The sequence below is a fragment of the Mytilus galloprovincialis genome, chromosome 7 (genome assembly GCF_965363235.1).
Source record: "Mytilus galloprovincialis chromosome 7, xbMytGall1.hap1.1, whole genome shotgun sequence".
Classification (NCBI taxonomy): Eukaryota; Metazoa; Mollusca; class Bivalvia; order Mytilida; family Mytilidae; genus Mytilus; species Mytilus galloprovincialis.
This window is the reverse complement of record NC_134844.1, coordinates 22,133,904-22,156,779: the sequence shown is the minus strand read 5'-3', so window position 1 is coordinate 22,156,779 and position 22,876 is coordinate 22,133,904. Positions and strand designations below refer to the sequence as shown.

At 32.4% G+C, this 22,876-nt stretch overlaps 1 protein-coding gene across 1 annotated transcript; it reads left to right on the top strand.

Moving 5' to 3' along the window:
* The first annotated feature begins 7,122 nt into the window (after positions 1–7,122).
* Positions 7,123–21,924, top strand: LOC143082551 (uncharacterized). The gene is made up of 9 exons (XM_076258271.1): positions 7,123–7,620; positions 9,394–9,586; positions 10,310–10,507; positions 12,042–12,149; positions 13,112–13,312; positions 13,852–13,993; positions 19,424–19,587; positions 20,075–20,200; positions 21,602–21,924. Exons 1-8 carry the CDS (start codon positions 7,339–7,341, stop codon positions 20,179–20,181), a joined length of 1,395 nt encoding a protein of 464 aa, XP_076114386.1. The 5' UTR covers positions 7,123–7,338; the 3' UTR covers positions 20,182–20,200; positions 21,602–21,924.
* Positions 21,925–22,876: the final 952 nt, after the last annotated feature.

Below are 22,876 nucleotides of genomic sequence, written 5' to 3'. Positions count from 1 at the left end.
TGGTTTACGTGTCAGTTTATAGAGCAATGAATGGTGATTGGTTGCAATGTCTAGAGGGATGTTCTCCTCTTCCCCTTATTTAGTTTCCTAATGAGTAACTGATATCTGATTGGTTGGTGAGTTCATACAGGCTTGATAAAGAATCAATATTACATCAAGAAATAAATTGCACACTGCCTTCTGGCGATTTCCTCCGATCTGTAAGCATGGCTAACAGACACTTTAAGAGAGCGAAAAAAACAAAAAAGGCTATCATGAAAAAGGCCTTCTATCAGAAAAATAGAAAGATAAAGATTCGCTCTCTCAAGAGGAAAAAATCAATTGAAAAAGCAAGTGAATATGTTAAAATATTCACCACTGAAAAAATAAAAGACGATGAGATTTTGTTACTCAGTAAAGGATTAAAATATATACCGTCTCCCTCGACGAAATTTGCAAAATCTAGTATTGCATCAGATTTCAATAAATTTGCAAGAAAACTAAGATGTAAATATCATTTTGACAAGGGTGATATTTTCAAACGTCATCCCTTTTTAACAAAATCCGGATATAAACCGGAACTTGCAAACAATGCCATTGAGACATATATATTCAAAACTAAGGTTGAGATAGATAATATAACAATTAATAAAGCACACGATAATCTCACTACGCTGGAAAGAAAGGCAATTTCTTCCCTCAAACGAAACGAAAAAATAGTTATTCGAAAAGCAGATAAAAATAACACCACAGTGATCTGGGATAAAACAGAATATATAAATGAAGGTCTGAGGCAATTAAGTAGTGCTACTCACTTCATGGAAATTGCAAAATTAAACATAATAGAGACTAACCAGAAAATCAATACTATTATCTTTGAAATGCATAGAAAAGGGATCACCTTTAGATATCTTTCTGCTAAGAGAGATCTCAAACCAGGAAGGTTGTATCTTCTGCCTAAATTGCACAAACTTGATCCTGAACTAATAGAAAGCGTTCAACAGAATCCTACGCTGTATAAAAATGTCAGAATTCAAGGAAGGCCTATTGTTTCATTATCGGGTACTGTTTTAGAGAGAATAGGGCAGTATTTGGATAAATTCATGCTTCCAGCAGTATTAAAACAAGAAACACATTTAAGGGACTCATTAGAATTTATAAATATTATTGAGAAATTGCAGGTAAAACCTGACGCCTACTTAGTCAGTTTTGACATAAAAGAAATGTACAACAATATGTCCCATGTAGAAATGATTGACGCAGTCAAACATGCTTGGCCTACGATAATTAAATGTAAACATACGATACTTTTGCCTCCGTTGCGATATATATTGGAACTTCTTAAGATAGTTCTTGAAAATAATGAATTTATGTTCAATGGTAAATTTTATAAAACTTCAACTGGAGTTCCAATGGGAAATAGTTTATCACCTGAAATTACGGATCTGAGAGTTTATGAAGTCTTAAATAGTATTTTAAGGACTTTTCAACATAAACAGAAAATATCAAGTCTCTACAGGTTTAGGGACGATGGCTTTTTTATTTACAATGAAGGTACAGATGATGAAATATCACAATTCTTTGAACATGCTAACAGACAACATGCACTTCTAAAATTTACACACGAGAAATCACAAACTAAAATGCAGTTTTTAGATGTGCTGGTATTCAAAGGTCTAAGATTTAGAGAAACAGGAATCTTAGACCTCACGACATTCAGAAAAAAGACTGAAAATTATCAGTATTAAGAGAGATCCTCATGCCACCCATCCTCTACTTTCAGAGGCATAATTAAAGGAGAAATGCTTCGCTTTAAGAGATGTACGAACGATCCAGTAGATTTGCAAACACAATATGCGTTATTTTCTGAGCGCCTTATTAAAAGGGGATATCCAAAAAATGAAATTAAAACTGTTATGCAGGAAGTGACTGCAAAACAAAGAATAGACACATTAATGGTAAAGCCCAAATCTGTATTACAGTCGCCTCCCTTGGTATTCTCCACAGTGTTTTCAAGACAGAAATCACACATAAAGAACAATATCTTAAAACACTGGGATAAATTAAAGGATGACGAAGAGGCAAAACTGTTATTTGATAAAAGACCTCTGTTTGCTTTCCGTAGGCATAAAAACTTGAAAGACATAGTAACATCAGCAACTCTGAATAATTAATATGTTGCAGACTATGAAAATAGATTCTATACTTTGTTCGTTAAATTGATAAACAAGGTTAAGTAGATAAAGAGTATAGAAAAATATTAGTCAGACAGATCATGAGGTATCGAGCCCCTAATAAAAATTACAGTATTTTTATAATAAGTGTCACTATGCGATGGCTTGGGCTCCTGACGATGGACATGGCCATGATCAATTAGTTAATTCTAATTGGTCTAAATAGATGTTCGAAACACCTTATGATCTATGGAGTTGGGTGCTGGGATAGGCTTTGACAACGATTTATTGAAATATTTCAGAATATGGAAATTGAAGCAGTTGAGGGTACAACTGGGGAAAGTTAATCTTTTATAAGCTTTTCTGTCACCATTGCGTTTCAAGATGCATATTTCTCTGTTCGCAAGTGTATTTATTGCGTGGAAGATAACGTCCTCAAATTCTCTCGTCTCTATTTTACACAGACTGCACTTAAACTCCGCAATATCAATCTTTCACTTCAAAAAAATATAGAGCTATCTTTTAAATTTTTTTTTAAATCAAGTAAAAACGTAATTTGAAGAATACAATATGACATTTTGAGAAGCGTTTTTGTTACAAGTTTGAAAAGCTATATATTTGATAAAGAATGAATGAGGAGTTTGTATTTCAATTTGAAAATACATTTATCATAAATTCTAAAGTCATCAACTAAGTTTTTTTCATTTGTTTCAAGTGCATTTATCACATAATTCTACAATAAAAATTCCTCGCATCTTCGAAAATTCCACATCAGAAATGACTGCACTAACAGTGATAATTCATCGCATCTATAGTTAAAATGGATCGCTTTCAAAAAATCGATATGCTATATTATGTTGCTTTTATAACACTTATTTGAACTTTAATGCTATATTTGTACATAATAAAGACATATCACAATGAAAATATGTAAAAACTTTCCTTCAAATCAATTAATTTGGTATTTCCAAAACGTAAACAATTACAGTTTTCCCATGATCCTTTATTCTACAATAGACATACTCGCATATGACAGTGAAAATGAACTAGCTGGATTCGCACTTTATATACACTGTGTATTATACACTGAAAAGGTATGGCCAATTTCCCCTCAATTCTTTTCATTCGATAAGATATGTAAATCATGTTTTAAATAGCCCGATAGATGCTAATTATAGTACATTAAAATACGTCACATCATCTATTTTCATACCTTGAACAGGTATTCCTACAAAAAAACAAGGCCACGACTATAATAGTATTGATTTTATCTAATTGTGAACACCCTTTTAGCGCATAAGGTACCATACCACGTAACTTGTCAAGAAGCCAAATAATATTGAAGAAATTCGAATGGGATGTTTTTTTCTCATTCTGAATATAATTATGTATATCTGTATTTGTCCTGGTCTTTTAATGTTTTATTGTCTATAAGATAAGACAATATATATATTAACCGGAGAACATCTTACATCAGCTGGCCATAGAACACCTTGTGTTACTAACACATGTTATATGGCCTTTTCTGGCATTTTAACAAATCGGCCCTTCGTTGTGATACAGATGCAACAGCTTCTTGATGTTTTACCTAATTATACAATCACGATTTGTAGTGTAATTGATTTGTTCTGTGGTGTTGTCTTATTTTCTGATGACTTAGGTACCGGTGTAGGGACGGTGGTAAGAATTTCAGTACTAGTATCAATAAATAAGTATCTACACAGTTAGTGAATTGGCGACAAAACTGATTGCTGTTGACTGCATTTGTTACATATTATATCATGTTCAAAAAAAGTTTCGAAAAATTGTTTGTGTTCTTTCGGATCTTGTATACAATGGCCTTATTTTATGTTATGTGTATATTACACATGCAACATTTGGGATTCATTGCTTTAGAATCAATTCTCGTGTTATTGGTTATGTATAGGCACCTACTTCAGTTTGACGGCAGTTGTTCCTTGCGCATATGTTATCAATGTAAACACATGAATAGAAAGTAAGTCAAGAGTATGGACAGTCATAGGAATGCACACAATAAGCGATACAGTATTTTTTTTTTAATAACATGATTTATACTATATAGTCAAAATGAACCAGAATGACTCTATGAATTAAGCAAACATCCGAAAAAATCTGATAGAAACATTAAAATTTAATATAACAACACAAAAAATGCACAAAGTCTATGCTCTACTGATTGAGCCACCGCGATACTTGACCATAATATTCTTAATAAGGTACAATTTAGAGATGTTACAATTTTTCATTAAAAATTTGTTTTTTATCTAAAAAGGACACACTAAACCAATTTCATTTTTGACGGAACATATACGATATACGATCAAAGGTATAGGTGCTTGAGGACATGCAGGATCCTATCTTGAGTCCCATAGTCCCTTCCCATTTTTTTTTTTTTTTTTATGATTCGCCAATTTCTACTTGAGACCATTAACGTTCGTCGATCATGCGATTCACTATAGTCTGTTCGACTTTAATTATTAAAACAAATTTTGAATATGTTTGATAAACGTCAATAACCTCAGACATATAATATGTCTCTGATTAGACAATAATTCAACAACACAAACAAATCTACATACGGCCTAAAAAGAGTGAAATTCGCCTCGATTTTAGTTAGGTTGTGGAGTAATTCATTGTTGGGGAAAAGTGTTTTGTTATCATATCTGTGTTTCTTTTTTTAATGCTTCTAATTATGATTAGTAAAGGGGTGTATCTTGTTGTGTTTTTCTGCATTGGTGATTTTTCTTGCTTATTGAAAGGAAAACGTAAAAGAATCCCGATGTGAACAAAAAAGTATGGACAACAACCAATAAGAAAACGTTGGAACGAGACATAGAAACTTGGATACACTTTATTTTTATGTAAAAAATTAGCAAACCCCACACGATACAATCCTGAAGTACATTGTTGGTATTAACGTCGGAAAGCATTATCATATATGATCTACTAGACTCTGAAAATAATAAATACAAATTCAAAGTTGATGTGATAAAACTGGCGGAAAATCAGGATCCTACATGGATATAAGATTCGAACAAGCCCTTTTCAAGTTAGCTGTAGTCAAGTCCTACGGTTTCTCTGAAAATTCAATCTTTTAGTCGTGGATTATTGTTTTTAAAATAGAAAGAATTGATAATATCGTCACTCATTTAGCAAGCTGTTTTACTATAAATGAAAACATTATAAATAAGATGCAAAAGATATCATAGGGATATTCAAACTTACAAGTCGAAAATAAATTGACAACACCATGGATAAAAGAAAAATGACCAACAAACAAAAGTACACAAAACACACACATATAAAACTTAAGACTGATGAACACGAACCCCACAAAAAACTTAAGTTGTTCCGTATTTAGAGTGCATTTCTTTCTAACAAAAACGATAAAAACGGTTCAGCGAGCACATGTTTATATCATTTGTTTCTAACATACGTTTGCAAAGTTTGCATAAACTTTGACAAACTATAAATTCGCGAAAAATGCGTCTACAGTTTCACTGTTGACAAGCGGATGATGCCGGTAACTGTAGTTTTTGTCTGAATAGAACTTATCACCCAGTTAGTAAAATTGTATAAGATACCGTGAAAAAAAACCTTACAAGTGTCATTTGTAAGTGGTCTTGATTTATTTTCGATTGTCTTCTTATTAGAATATGTGTGGATATCCAAGTGTGTACAGGTGTATTTGTTGAACAATCTAGCTTTAAAGGCAGTTATTTCATTGTGCATTAAATTCAAATAGAAAAAAAAAATGCTCCTGCTCTATCTATATGTTCGTTATATTTTATCCCATTATTCTCTCTTCTTTGAATTTTAACATCCCATTATTTTTTATTCCCCCCCCCATATTATGATCTATTTATTTTTGTCCATTCTGTCTTCTATTTCCATTATTTTCTGTTATATCAACACCCCATCCAGACCCTCATTCATGTGTATGACAGGCATCATGACATTATTTGTCTAATAAGAACGAGATTTACATTTCTGTCTTTAAGTTGTAGTTTAAATATATTATATATATTATTCTCTACTGTTATCCGATTGTTTTTTATTCCCTTTTTTGTGTCCATTCTGTTGTCTTTATCCATTATTCTCTAATATATATAACAATCCCATCCAGAACTTCTTTCATATATATATATGACAGGGCATGCATCGTTATTGGTGAGTTATATGAAAAATATTTAACACGAAAATTAAATCTTATTCTTTTAGCTTATAGTTTACATATTATTTAAATCTAAAGGAGATACTACAAAGCCAATTAAAAAAAAAAAAACATTTTCAAAGTATTATTCAAATAAATCCCGACAAAACAATTTAAATTATGTTAAAATGAGAAGAAAATAAATGTAAATTAGATATGTTTGTGAAAATACACATTTCTCTGAAAACGTAAGACACTGTGCAAAGGGAGGCAAATCAAATTTTCCAAAAAATGTGCCGTATCGCCAGCTGATGGTGCTATATCAGCAGGTGCTCAATCAGCAGGCGAGTGATCTAGACCTTACTGGTTAGACTATTAATTTTTTATTTTGAATCATAGTGACGTATAAAGAAATATATGATTAATACCTAGTTAAGTTTAACGTCATATAATATAATATATAACTTTTATGATCTTAATTTTATAAAATAAATTATATCTATTATTATGGCAATTCTCTTAATTCTCCTAATAAATTGATAACTAATAGTCTCATGATTGGCAATTTTTAAATCATAACATGTATGTATCCTCCTCAAGAATGACGGTTCAACTTGAAGTTATTCATTTAGGTATACATGTAAACATGGTACATAGATCTAGTACTGGCAGTGCCCACTGTATCCTGTATCTAGACAGGAAAAGACTTTTTTAAAAATCGATGACGACTCTTTTAATACGGATAACATCCATTTCATTTCCGTTGTTTTTTTCTTTCAGTTTATTATTTTTATAAGGTCACTATTGAGAACAAATAAATCAACGAAAATGCACTTGTGGAAGTTCAATGTTGCATATGTCAAACAATAGAACATTAAGCTGATAAGCGGGATAATTTTTCTTAATACTGGTTATTTTATTGATGACTTTTACAAGTTATTGAATTTTGGACAGTTGAACGGCTGTTTCTGTTTATCAGACATTCTGTAAACGAAAATTTTAGTCTGTGGAATGGGTTTATTATTAAGATTCGTAAATCGAACAGTTAACCTCAGATATGGTAATGCAATCCACTTTAGAACCCTCGGAAATTTCAGAAGTATAGGCAGTACATCTAAAGATGATGCAGCAAAAGAATCATCACCAGCCCAGAATCCTGATTTACCTGATTACAATACACCTATTAATGTAGAATCTCACAAGTTGACAAGGCCAAAGTCAAAACCAAAAACAGTTGCTCCCTCTGTCTCTGGAAAATGGATTGGTCTTGATGCTCTTGCAGAAAGGACAAAGGTGAGTCTGCAGATATGTTTAACATTATCATGAGTATGCTTAATCTATATGTCAACCGCGTAATGTCAACATAAAATGTACATGTACAGTCAAAAAATAATAGTTGACATTCAGAATGTCGACAGTAAAGTGTCAAGGTAGGGTGACATGTATGCAATGTACTTGAAGCAAATCATACACTTACAATGTACAACAGTTCAGAAATTGTGGAGTATTACCACCATCAGATATAACTACAAAATTTGTTATAAGAGAAAACCAGACCTATGTACATGTACATGTGTACAATGAACATTAGATATCAATCAGTACTTACAGACGACACAAAAAAAATCAATGAAGGATAAAAAACTTAATTCAGATAGTTTGAGGGTCGGGTGAGGGTTAAATTTTTCCAAAATTAAGTTAAGAAAAGGGGGGTATGAGGGTCAGTGAAAAAACTTTATGAATAAAGGTTGTTTTTTTTCATCCTACATTAAACTTTTGATGTCGTCCCTTAAATTAATTGAAAGCATACCTAATGTAATAGTACTTTTAAAACCTTTGGATATGAAGTTGGGCTGGCTATTCTTTGATATCCCATCTTCATCCATCATGTCCATAATGAAGATTTTACACAGCAACTTAATTCACATACAGTTCATAAAGTCACAATCATGTGCAAAGTCCAAAGTGTGCAGAATGTAAAATATTTTAAACAAAAACCTTTTATTTTTGTTTCAGAGTAATTTACTGTTTAAGAGTTTAACTCTTTAATTTATAAACACATGTAAGCAAATTAATGTCAATCTCCAAAAAATACAGATGTAACAAAAAACATATACATATAATTTAAAAAAAATAAATAATTGCAACTTGCAAGTAGTAAACCAAAACGATTTGAATACTTTATTTAATTCTGAAAAAATAACAAAAAAATGCATAAACAAAAAACACATTTTTACATCTAATTTTTATTATTGAGCGTTTTCAAAATGAACTGTATACATCTAGATGATTACCAACATCCCCTTTGATAATAGAACAGACATTTGTTACAAAAATAAATATGATACAGTAAGCATATAGTTTTTAAATGAAATATAAATTCATGTATACAAATGTACATCACTTGTGAAAACAACCCTGGCTTCTATACAAGTTTTAAGTGCTCACAAACCTCCAAATTTCCCACAGTTGTACCAGACCATACATCCCAAACATAAATGAACTGTTTCTGCATTTACCTTCATTAAGAATGCTCACATCAAAAATTTGAAAGCCAGGTATGCATAAATACTTTTAGAAGTACACAGAATAGGATCAAAAGTGTTCTTAAAAATATACACAATCATGACAATAAAAAATGCTAACACATTCTAGTTACAAAATTGTTACTGATTATTTGTTATCATTTGGGACAATTACATCATCCATTTTCTCTAACGCTGGGCTGACCTCTATGAGAAAACCAAAAGAAACCAATAAGAAGTATTGTTTCGGATTTGTTTTCTTGCTGGTTTGCTTTGTTTCTTAAATAACAGTACTTAAAGTTCAAACAACACTTAGGCACCAACTCACTTTTTTACCTCGAAACATGAAGCAAAAAAACGTTTAACAAATTAGATACATGTAAATTGTATCATGGCATACTAAATTTAAACTTTTCCCATACGGAACAATATAAGTAGTTATTTCATATTATGTTCTAAAATATCAATAAAAACAAATGATTAGCTTTATCTTTATGGGTCCCCATTTATCATTGAACTAGAATATGTGCATTTACTATAGGGGTCATTGATTCCGGACACGTTGAAAGAAATGGAAAATGACCCCGACTTCAAACTAACAGCTGAGAAACTGAAAACCTTAGGCCAAAAACAAATGACAAAAGAAGAGAGAAAGAAAAGACAAAGAGCACTTGATGACCTTGGTGTTCCAAACTTTGTTCAGTTCTGGAAACAAAAGTCAGAGGAAAAGACAGGTATGACCATTGAATTCAGAAACTTGTGTTTATTGTAGGTAAATTTTGTACAGACTTTTTCTGAAATACAGTGTTGCTTAATGGGTTAATTGGTTTAAACAGTTTACCCATATAGCAAAAACAATTAATCTGTATAAAGATTCTGGTCTGTGGGTCAGTAAGTTCGTCCTCCATCTGTCCCGCTTCAGGTTAAATTTTTGGTCAAAGTAGAGTTAGATGAAGTTGAAGTCCAATCAATTTGAAACTTAGTATACATGTTCTCTATGATATGATATTTCTAATTCAAATACGATGTTTGACCCCAAAGTCACGGTACACTGAAAATAGAAAATGATCGTGAGAGTGGGGCCTCCGTGTTCTATGGACACATTCTTGTTTATATATATTAGACCATTAGTTTTCCCGTTTGATGGTTTGAGACGTGTCATATTTTGGGCCCTTTATAGCTTGCTGGTCGGTGTGATCCAAGCTTAAGGCTCCGTGTCGGGAGACCGTTCTTTTCACCTATAAATTAATGGTTTACTTTTACAAATTGTGACTTGGATGGAGAGTTGTCTCATTGACACTCATACCACATCTTCTTATATCTTATTTGTCAAATAAAGGTATTGTGTTCCTACTGTTACATGTTTGACTTGCTAGCAGGAAATGATATGTGTATCAACTCTGTTAGGATCATACATATTTTAGGTATTACATCATTGTGTTTATTTAATTTGTCAGGAGTTCGACCATCAACCCTAACAAGAAAGCCTTGTGAACAAATGCAAATTAACATAGGCCTCTACTGTAACCAGGCTTGTAATCACTGCCACGTGGAATCATCGCCAAAACGGAAAGAAATGATGGACCATAAAACAGCTGTCAAATGTATGGAGATCTTGGAAAACAGTCCGTCTGTAACAATACTGGATTTAACAGGTAAAACCATTTAAATGAAGTGGTGAAATAATGAGAGCTCCCTTATATATGAGAGAAAGCTACAGTTTTAGTGGTTACATTTTTGGATATGCTTAACCCTTAGGCAGCAACCATTTGATTTTCTGGGGGGGGCTATGGTTTTTTTTTCTGGACAAATTTTTTTTTCCGCCTGCGGCGAAAAACAATCTATTTTTTTCGCGACAAGTCGAAAACAATTTTTTTTCTTTCAATTTTAGCATTACATATAGTGGCAGCTGAGGGTGAAACAAACAATTTTTTTTTCTCAGAATCAAAAACAAATTTTTTTTTTCTCCAAAAACTGGAAACAAACTTTTTTTTCCAAAAAAAAACATAGCCCCCCCCCCAGAAAATCAAATGGTTGCTGCCTTAGAGGTTGGAAATAGTAAAGATTCAAACCTATGACGGTTGACAAAACAATACATTTCAAATGATTTGAAGAAAGAAATATCAAAGCAGGGATCAAACTTTAGATATACAGTTTGGTTCAGTTCTATTTTCTTTGCGGCACTGTCAGAATAATCTGAAATAGAACTGTTCTAAACAGTTCTCGTAATGTTATAGGGTGGGATCTGTGAGCTGTCCAAATCTGTTTTAGAGTGGAATTGTCAAATAATGTTCAAAGGTAAAAGTCAGAATCTTTTCTAGGTAAGAACTGTCTAAAAACATTTTTTTACGGTGCATTTGATGTAGGTTTGGTAGTGTATTTGGTGAAATTATTAAAATCACTTTACAGATCTGAATGCTTCTGTCCCCAAACAACACAGTTTCAAGCCAAACATCTTTAGTTGCCATATTTCTGTATGCCTTTTTGAAACTGACACCTTTAACCTTAAAATATGATTTTAGTTTATTATTGTTTTCATTATTTTCAGAAAAAATGAATGAAATAGATGCCTTATATATACTGTAATACAAAACAGTTATCTATTTTAAACTATGTACATGTGATTCGAAAATTGAAAGCAATGTTTAGACAGCAGTCAAGTAAATGTTTGAATACAAAAGCTATATGAATGTATACATGTATTCGAATTTGCTCAGTGGTTGTCGTTTACTATAACTATATACAATTTAGTTAAAAATTCAAATATTTGACTGATGTTTCATTTTTTAACTGTTTTTAAAAATAACTGATCCTGTTCATGCCGGCTGACATATAATGCTGATACCAGGTCTCTCAACTGTTGTCTGTCCTTTGCAATCATCTCCATTTCATCCCACTGCAGGTCTTTCCCATGCTTTAAAATTCATTGTCAATTGTCCTTCTTCATGTTTCTTTTCTTTTGTGATGTTATTCTGGTCTTCATTAAATCATGTTCCAGTCTATTTTCTATGCTCATGTTATTATAGTAAAAAGATATGATTAAGAAACAATTTCTACCGTCTTTATTTTACCATATATTTGACATTGAACCTACAGCAAAATAATCATCCAATCGGTATGCCATGAAAAAAATAGTTTTTCAATCCATACATAGTCATATTATGCTTAATGATGATTTTCGTCTAACAGGTGGTGCCCCAGAACTAAATGCAGAATTCAGATATCTTGCAACGAGAGGAAAAGAACTTGGTCGAGACGTTATTGTGAGAAGTAATTTAACCTCTTTGTTAGAACCAGGTAAATTAGAGTTATTCCACTTTCACTAGTAATTATACATATGGCAAAATTGACTTATGTAGGAGTAATGATGACAATGGTGATGTTAATAATATGAATTACATTTGATTTGGGTATTACAATTGCATTTTATTGAATCATAACGCACATGTAATATGCTTAATGTCTATACTTTCGGAGCCTCAAATCTACCTTTTATAGTTCAAAGAACAGTGCAATATTATCCATCTATGAGTTTGACTGTCTCTTTGGTATCTTTCGTCCTCTTTTAGATCATAACCATCCTCATGTCAAGCAATAGTTTATTAATATACACTCAAGTTCGGTGTGCATGCATATATTACCCATACTTGTCAAGAAAACTTTTATCAAAAATTAAACCATGTCTGTTCTAAATAAATTGTCTACATATTGAGAAATAGGATGATTACTCTGATTCAAAATATTCCTGAATTTGTTCTAGACATCTTTAACAATTAAATGTTTAAGCTTCAGCTCATGTTGCAAAATGAAAACATTATTGTCTCTTTAGTGCTCAAAGGTACTTTGGTTATTATATATTGATTTTTTTTCATTATTGTTACAAATGTTCCACAGTTTTAGTTAATCTGTGCATTATTAGAATTAATCAAAGACGAACAAGAGGAGAAGGACACATTTCTATAATAAATTAGATCTGAAATAGATCAAGTAATTAATCAGTCAAAGAGTTAAACAGAAATTTCTTAATCACAACTTCACAACAACAACTCCTCCACTATACTTGTAAAAAGTGTAAATTTAAATGTGATAGAAATTGTTACTTAAGTTTGTGTATAGGATCTGTGATTAGATGCATTTGTTTCCATAATGGTAAGCAAGTACAAAGTCGACTCATAACAGTAATTATTTAACCCCTCATAACCATATTGTTCAGTAATTCTTGTTTTTCTCTTCCTAGTTTAATAATGATTGTCGTTTAGGTCAAGAAGATACTGCACAGTTCTTCGCCGACCACAAACTGCATGTTATAGCCTCACTGCCTTGTTATAGTGCTAAAAATGTCAACATGCAACGTGGAAAAGGAGTATTTGATAAGAGCATCCATGCTTTACTGGTCCTCAACTCTTTGGGTTATGGTAAACAGGATGACTTGCAGTTGGATTTGGTTTACAATCCATTAGGTAAGCTCAAATTTATCAGCGGCATAATCTGTCCAATCTATTAGCATAGTAAAACATTAACCAGAATAACCGAAATTCCAAAGATGTTTCAGAATGTACAGCCTTCACCCCCTGGCATGTTCTATGAAAATTTGAGTGTGAAGACTGATTAACAATGCATGAACTCATAATAAAGTTTAAGAATTGCAGCTGATCAAGATGGCAACTATACATTGTGTTGACAAAACATATTAATTTTTTTGAGATCTTGACATTTATGCTATACTGTATTACTAATCATGTCTGTTTTGTTAGACCTTAATCGAATCAAAAACCAAAATATGTAAGCAAATCAATGTAGTGGAAATATTTTTGAATGTGACGATTTCCCTACTCTTTTTGGTATTTTTAAATTATTAGCAAACATGTGAGTTGAATTCGAATTTAGACTGGTGTAATTAATGAAAGACAAGTCTACAAGAAAATACATTATATATACAAAAATGTTCTATGAATCGATGCACCATAGAACGAAAGTATTTCCAACATTTCTATTTTAGGTGGATTTCTACCGCCACCACAGGTCCCGTTAGCAGAGAAATACAAGGCGGAACTAATGGAACATTTTGGAATAGAATTCAAGCAGCTGTTCACCATGACAAATATGCCAATCAAACGTTTTGTTGATTTCCTTTACCGAAGGTATGATATTCTAAGAAATATTTATAGATATATTATCTTAATGATCTTGTTGATAAAATAATAATGTAATGTTAGGCTATATTCCTGCATAGTGATGTAAGAGGAATGTTCTGTGATTTAAGCAGTTGACCATACTGTACTGACATTTTTTACATTTTTCAGGGAGTTTTGAGACCTTGACCCTTTAAGTATTGTTCCAATACCACTTGTTAGCGAACCTTCTCTGGTACCATTTGACACAAAACTTGCATACTTGTAATAATTGTTTGCCATCATGTGAAATGAATCATTTTGAAACGCAATTTAATTCAACAATTAATATGGACTAAAGGACATTGACCATTTGTTTATTAATGTTACATTGACACCTTCAGAAAACAACTCACCTGATCGTTTGACAGCCATTATATGTAGTTAACCCTATTTTGAGTTGTTAAATTTACGGGAGTTATGGGACTTTAACCACTTTGTTTTAATATTGTGACATTGACACATTGTAAACTCAAATTTTCCGAGACTGTATTACACAAAGCCTTCATACTTTGCAGGGTTGTTTTGCATCATATGAAGATGATCATATTACAATCTCATTTTGATTTGACCATTGTTTTTGGTGTAAATGGACGTTTTTAGCTCACCTGGCCCGAAGGGCCAAGTGAGCTTTTCCCATCACTTTGCGTCAGGCGTCCGGCGTCGTCGTTAACTTTTACAAAAATCTTCTCCTCTGAAACTACTGGGCCAAATTAAACCAAACTTGGCCACAATCATCATTGGGGTATCTAGTTGAAACCAAGATTGCCGCCATGGCTGAAAAATAGAACATAGGGGTAAAATGCTGTTTTTGGCTTATAACTCAAAAACCAAAGCATTTAGAGCAAATCTGACTATGGTTATTATCTTGAATATTATTATAGATAGAGATAAACTGTAAACAGCAATAATGTTCGGCAAAGTAAGATTTACAAATAAGTCAACATGATCGAAATGGTCAATTGACCCCTTTAGGAGTTATTGCCCTTTATAGTCAATTTTTAACCATTTTTCGTAAATCTTGGTTATCTTTTACAAAAATCTTCTCCTCTGAAACTACTAGGCCGAATTAATCCAAACTTGGCCACAATCATCATTGGGGTATCTAGTTTAAAAAATGAGTGGCGTGACCCTGCCAACCAACCAAGATGGCCGCCACTGCTATAAATAGAACATATGGGTAAAATGTAGATTTTGGCTTATAACTCAAAAACAAAAGCATTTAGAGCAAATCTGACCTCATGTAGTAAAATTGTTTATCAGGTCAAGATCTATCTGCCCTGAAATTTTCAGATGAATCGGAAAACTGGTTGTTGGGTTGCTGCCCCTGAATCGGTAATTTTATGGAAATTTTGCTGTTTTTGGTTATTATCTTGAATATTATTATAGATAGAGATAAACTGTAAACAGTAATAATGTTCAGCAAAGTAAGATTTACAAATAAGTCAACGTGACTGAAATGGTCAGTTGACCCCTTTAGGAGTTATTGCCCTTTATAGTCAATATTTAACCATTTTTCATAAATCTTAGTTATCTTTTACAAAAATCTTCTCCTCTGAAACTACTGTGCCAAATTAATCCAAACTTGGCCACAATCATCTTTAGGGTATCTAGTTTAAAAAATGTGTCCGATGACCCGGCCATCAAATGAAGATGGCCGCCACGGCTAAAAATAGAACATAGGGGGTAAAATGCAGTTTTTGGCTTATAACTCAGAAACCAAAGAATTTAGAGCGAATCTGACATGGGGGTAAAATTGTTTATCAGGTCAAGATCTATCTGCCCTGAAATTTTCAGATGAATCGGACAACCCGTTGTTGGGTTGCTGCCCCTGAATCGGTAATTTTAAGGAAATATTATCTTGAATATTATTATAGATAGAGATAAACTGTAAACAGTAATAATGTTCAGCAAAGTAAGATTTACAAATAAGTCAACATGACCGAAATGGTCAATTGACCCCCTAAGGAGTTATTGTCCTTTATAGTCAATTTTTAACAATTTTCATAAAATTTGTAAATTTTTATTAACATTTTCCAGCCTCTAGTTAATTTTGTTCACTATATCACGATGTCAACTATGAACGCAAATCCTCTGAGATCATTGCCAGAAAATCCTCATACTTAAAAGGATTGTTTTAAACCACATGTAGTTTATCACATTATACCTTCATTTTGATTTGTCCATATTTACAGGAGTTATCAAAGAACATGTTTTAACAATTGTATCATAAGGACGTACCTTCTCGACATAATTCGACGGAAATCTCCCATACTTGATATGAATGTTTGCCCTCACATGTACTATCATTTTGAGCTGAAGATTTATACAGTTCTTTTGGACTTTTAACATGATATTTTGACTATTGTACCACAATGATACATTTTGAACCCCATTTGTTTATCATTTACACATCATCGAGGAACATGTCGTTACGATGTAGCAATCTTGATATAAAAAGCTTTTATAAATGCAAACAAAATGTCTTGAAATGTATGATCTTTTTTTTTAAATAAGCATGATCTTCTTCATTATATACGAGGGAGGGACGAAATATACCATATGGTCATTCATACTCCAAAAATTACACTGACAACATCATGGCATAAAGAAACGAAAAAGTCCAAAACACAAACTATTGTATACAAAACACAACATAGAAAATATAAAACTATTAAGCAAGATGAACACCACCAAATACTAGTGTTGAACACTTGTGTTCTGGAAGGTGAAGCTGATTCGGTTCTATATGTGGCACCCATCATGTTGCTCATATAAGTACAAACCCTGTTATAAGTTTAATTCAGTAGTCGTCATTCGAGGAAAAGTAGACGGGACTTTGGTTACGATATTTAAAACATATGCGTCGTCATCTGTGATAACAGATAACAGATATTCATTCATGGTCCATCAACTCGTGATGGCATCTTTAAAATTTTCGCAGAGATTATGGCAACTTCACCACTTGGAACTCTTGGTTTAATCGCTTCCTTGTGTACACATGATTCATATTTCTATTTGATTGAGGTACTTCTGTTTTAATATACGATTGTATATGATGTTCACTTTACACTAAAGTTTTGAAAACGTTCAATATTAAAACAACACCAAAAATGTTCAAATCATCATTATGGTAAGTAATGTGTCAGCATATAAGGGGATAACAAAATCATTTTTTGTTTCATATCAAACTATATTTGGTATTCACAATATACATGTATATAAAAAGACCATACACATAGTTGTATTTAATTCATTTGTTTTTTTAATACTTGTTATTTCCCTTTACATATATAAAATGATTTTATAAAATTGTTTTACTATATTTCTTTTTTAATTTGGATATGAATGTCCTTATTTAAATTTTGATACACAAAAATTAGACAAAATGTACCAAAATTGTAGGTCTATTCCAACTTAGGCATTTTAAAATTGGTCATAACTAGAAATACGCTATAATATAGTTAGAGCATCAACGAATTAAAATATGAAGCTGTGATTTTTGTCGAGCCTGCAACTTTTGTTGCAGAAAGCTCGACATAGGGATAGTGATCCGGTGGCGGCGGCGGCGGCTACGGCGGTGGCGGTGTTAGCTCACTTCTTAAAAGCTACATATTTTAGAAGCTGGAAGACCTGGATGCTTCATATCTTGTATATAGATGCCTCATGTTACGAAGTTTCCGTCAGTCACATGTCCATTGCCCTTGACCTCATTTTCATGGTTCAGTGACCACATGAAAAAAAAGTTCAGATTTTTTGTAATGTTAAATTCTCTCTTACTGTAAGTAATAGGGTAACTATATTTAGTATGTGCGTACCTTGCAAGGTCCTCATGCCCATCAGACATTTTTCACTTGACCTCAACCTCATTTCATGGATCAGTGAACAAGGTTAAAGTTTGGTGGTCAAGTCCATATCTCAGATACTATAAGCAATAGGTCTAGTATATTCAGTGTATGGAAGGACTGTAAGGTGTACATGTCCAACTGGCAGGTGTCATCTGACCTTGACCTCATTTTCATGGTTCAGTGGTTATAGTTAAGTTTTTGTGTTTTGGTCTGTTTTTCTCATACTTTATGCAATAGGTTTACTATATTTGTTGTATGGAATGATTGTAAGGTGTACATGTCTAGCGGGCAGATGTCATCTGACCTTGGCCTCATTTTCATGGTTCAGTGGTTATAGATAAGTTTTTGTGTTTTGGTCTGTTTTTCTCATACTTTATGCAATAGGTTTACTATATTTGTTGTATGGAATGATTGTAAGGTGTACATGTCTAGCGGGCAGATGTCATCTGACCTTGACCTCATTTTCATGGTTCAGTGGTCAAAGTTAAGTTTTTGAGTTTTGGTCTTTTTATCTAATACTATATGTCATAGGTCAACTATATTTGGTGTAGGGAAATATTTTATGATCTATATGTCAGTCGTGCAGGTTTTATTTGACCTTGACCTGGTTTTCTCGGTCATTGCTCAGTGTTAAGTTTTTGTGTTTTGGTCTATTTTCTTAAACTATAAGCAATAGGTCAACTATATTTGTTGTATGGAGCATTGTTAGCTGTACATATCTGCCTGGCATATGGTTCAACTGAATTTGACCTAATTTTCATGGTTCATGTTAATTGTATGTGACAGTCGTAATAAAGCTTTATATTTAGGAGTATCAACATAATATCAATGATTAGTAAATAAGGCGAGACATTTCAGTGTGTGCACTCTTGTTTTTGAATGTGATAAAAAGAATTGAAACCTTTTATTTGAATGACCCTTATGTGAAATAAATGATATATGCTCATATTAAAGCTATATAAACGGTTGAGACTAAGTAATCCTCATGATTGTCAAATCCATGGGAAATGCAAATGCGTGTCTGTAGGAGAATATTAGTTTCAACTATTATACTTAATTCTTACACAGATAACGATGGATATGTTCCAATTGTCGTAAAAACAAACTCTTTCCCTTCCCAAGAATGTGAATTACCGAAAAAAAAATACCATATCACTGGTTTTGTAATTACACAATCAACAAGACGGGTGCCACAACTGGAGCAGAATCTTATTACCCTTCCGAAGCACCCGAGATCACCCTCTATTTTGGTGGGGTTAGTGTTGTTAAGATCAGTCTTTGGTTTTCTTTTTTGTTTTAATTGTTATACTAGTATTGTTTGTCTGATTGTTTATTTCTTTTTTTAGCAGTGGCGTTTTCAGACTTACGAATTTGAATCTCCTTTTGGCATCCTTGGCATCTCTTTTTCATCAGTTGCACATGCCAAAATCTAATTGGTATGACAGATTACATGTATTCCGTCAGTAATTATTCAATTTTTATATAATAAGATTATTAGCTTTTCAAGAAAATGTGCGAAAGTAAAACATGTGTTTTCTTTTGCATGTAAAAGGAACGAGCTTAAAGACTATATGGAGTTACTTGTAAGAAACTACAACCTAGACACAATAGATGGATTAATGTGTAGAAACCTAATGAACATCAACTGGAATGGTCAAATCTATGACTGCGACTTCAATCAACAACTTGACTTACAGTGTCGAGGAGAATCACAAAGTAAGTTAAACATTTAAAATATGTCATTGTATATACATTTCATCTTAGACCTATTCCAATTTGTAACATTTTGCCTGTATATATCGATTTGGATGGCTGGTAATGTATGCACAGAAGGAGACGCTTATCCTGCCGACGTACCAGGTCTCGCTCCTTTTAGAGTTCATGCCATTTGCTCAGCTTTTGTTTGTAAACTTAGTATGTCACTTTTAATCAATTTAAAGATTAGAACATCGGTTACTACTTATGCATTCTTCTTAAATTTTGATTAATACAATGATATGTATAATAACTTTCAGTTTAAAAAAAAAATCACACAATAATAATAATCTTCCAAATCAATGTTTTTATTATGCTTAACAATGTGATAAGGTTTTGAACTATTCTCTTTCGCTCATAGCACATTGAGTTAGTCTGAAAATGTACTCAAAATAATACTGGTTGAAAATTATGGAATGTTTTACCAAGTAATATATATTGATTTTAGATAGACTGACTGTTTGGGACATCAGTTCATTAGATGAAATGGCAGATGTAAAGATTCGTACAGATAACCACTGTTTTGGATGCACTGCGGGAATGGGGTCCAGTTGACAAGGGGTAACTGTCTAAGGTAATTGTTTGTTTTAATGAGATTAGTTTACCCACTTAGCATCCACAGAATTGTCTCAAAATTATTACTTTAGACAATTGCTGGTTTGCATACGCAATTGCTTCGCAGATGCTACCTGTGAGGAATTTATCCATAACTTCATGCTTCCAGTATGTGCATACAATATTAATCGGATCGAATTTGTCATCTTATATTTGTAAATACCAATTGAAGAAATTGCTCTGTTTTTTTTATTTATGCATTTGTAATTAACATATTTTCGTTCATGGTGATTAGTATTGCAAGTCTAGCATTTTCCTACATAAAATAATGACAAAAAAAGTACCAATTGTAACATTAACATAGATATGACATTGCATAATCATCTCTTCATTAGCATAAGCGTTAAACTGTAGTTTAAACATGCATGTTACTCGTGAATGAACAAAATGGTAGGTGGGATATACTTCACTGAAAGAGCAGCACATACACAAAATGAAACCATGAAATACATCTTGAAGATAATTGGCTATACCATACTTAGCTCCACGTTATCTAGGCAAATTGTGCAAAAGAAAACATCAATGTTTTTTATCAACACCAAATGCTTTAAAGCACACATACACCGTTTATATGCAAGTAAATGAAATACACACTTAATTCACTCCCAGTTTTTGGTGGTGTTCGTTTTGCTAAGTCTTTAGGTTTCTATGTTGTGTCTTTTGTACTATGATTTGTCTGTTAGTCTTTTTGTTTTTTTGGCCATGTCATTGTCAGTTTGTTTTCGATCTCGGAGTTTGGATGTCCCTCTGGTATCTTTTGCCCCTCCTTTATAAATTACAACCTTCACAAGACCGTTTGTAACTCGGGGAAAAACGCTTTAATTTGCTTTACTCTAAATCTTTCTAAAGTTTTTCATTTGATTGGTTTCAGTATTGCTTAATATATTGGGAAGCTTTTTTAATTAAACAAGCTAAAAAGCTTGAAAGAAATATGCCATAAGAAGGCTGAGGGCTTGAAGAATTCATTGTGTTGTGGTTGGTGTATATAAACACTCCTTTCTCTGTTCCCTTAATACTTTCGATAAGAGAGTGTCTTCATTTTAATTCAGTTACATCAACTTCTGGCTTTATTTGTCTTTGGACTTTTTGATCTGTGCGTTACTTACAAGTTTTTTGTGACAAAATGAGCGTCTGGCATACAAAATTGTAAGCCTGATTTCTTTGATGTTTTTCACAAATTTACTGTTTACATCTAGATGTATATGTTACATAGTTATAGATCTGTAGATGTGCCTGGAACTATTATCACAGTCTCTGTTACTTTTAACAGCTTAAAGATAATCTAGATTATTCAGAACATTGTGTAACTTTTCTTGAAATATCTATGTCTTACTTTAAATGGTTTTTTTTTCTTTTTCAGACCAGAACCTTTGATGGATCTGTTGACTTAGGCAGTTGATTGATTTTTATTGTGTTTATTCATCTTTATGCCACAACATTGATTTTATAAACCATTAATGTGGTTGTATTCTTATCTGTTGGTCGGTCAGTCACAACAACTGTTATATCATTCAGTATTAGTATTTCTTCTTATCAATTAAGTATGTCAAATCATTGATTATGAGTAAAAAAGTGCCCAAATAATCACAGGATGCCATAATGACACTATTTGGCCAACTTTTTCCATTCCAGTACAAAGAAAAAACTTTCAATTTTTTTTAAGCTTGATAATATCCGAAAAAAGTACGCTTTGGGATTTCTTTGGCCAAACACATTCAATGAAATTAAATTACAAATTCAATAACACTAAGGCATAATTAACACAGAGAGCAAATATTTTTAAAATACTATTACAGCAACTTAAAAAAAATTGGACTAAATAGGACGAAAAGCACTTAAAGGAAACTATTGACTTAGTTTAAAGGTAAAGCATTTAAACAAATATTCAGAATTTGTAAAACTTTATTTTTATGGCCTAGTAAGGTCCTTCAGGCTCACAACTCTTAAGAGACTACTAGTATGTCATAAACAAAAAACAACGAGATTCAAGTACAGATATAATGTTGTGAATTTGGCAAAGTTAGCACATAGTATCTGATAGATTAATGTCATTAAACCTCTAATATATCACCATAAAGTATAAATAATACGTGTATCTGTTCATGAAGTTGTCTAGTTTAAACCATTGTTGGTAACTAGATGACTGATGCTTAAAAGATACATGTACTAGTTATTAAAGAAGTGCTTTGTTTTATGAAGTACTTTGTTGTGGTGTTTGTTTTTGTTAGCTTCTGTTTTGTGTATGTTGCTTTATTTATAACCTGTATTTAACAGCGTTCACTTGTATGGACTACCTGTCGTCATGTGTTAACATCGAAATATTTTCATTTTTTCTGTCATAAACGACTTAACGGAAACTGTTCTGACATGTGTTCAGAGAGCGATTTTTTCACCTCTCATATTTGATGTTTTTGAAATAACCGAACTCGTCTCAATGTGTTTAGACCAGACACACATTCTTTGAGAGGACTTGTTCTTCGTCTGTCATCGAATAGGAACAATCAAAATCTGGAAAGTAAACTATCATAAACTGTTAAAGTGCATCTTTTAATCATTTTCAGTAATTTGTGAGATTCAAATTGAGAATTTTAAATTGCTTTGAGTATGGATATCGACATCTTCGCTAGACAAAGGT

Coding starts and splice junctions, on each gene's coding strand:
- LOC143082551 (XM_076258271.1), top strand. CDS start 7,339: ATGGGTTTATTATTAAGATTCGTAAATCGAACAGTTAACCTCAGATAT. Junction 9,587..10,309: donor AAAGTCAGAGGAAAAGACAG/GTATGACCATTG, acceptor TTAATTTGTCAG/GAGTTCGACCATCAACCCTA. Junction 19,588..20,074: donor GTGTCGAGGAGAATCACAAA/GTAAGTTAAACA, acceptor TATTGATTTTAG/ATAGACTGACTGTTTGGGAC.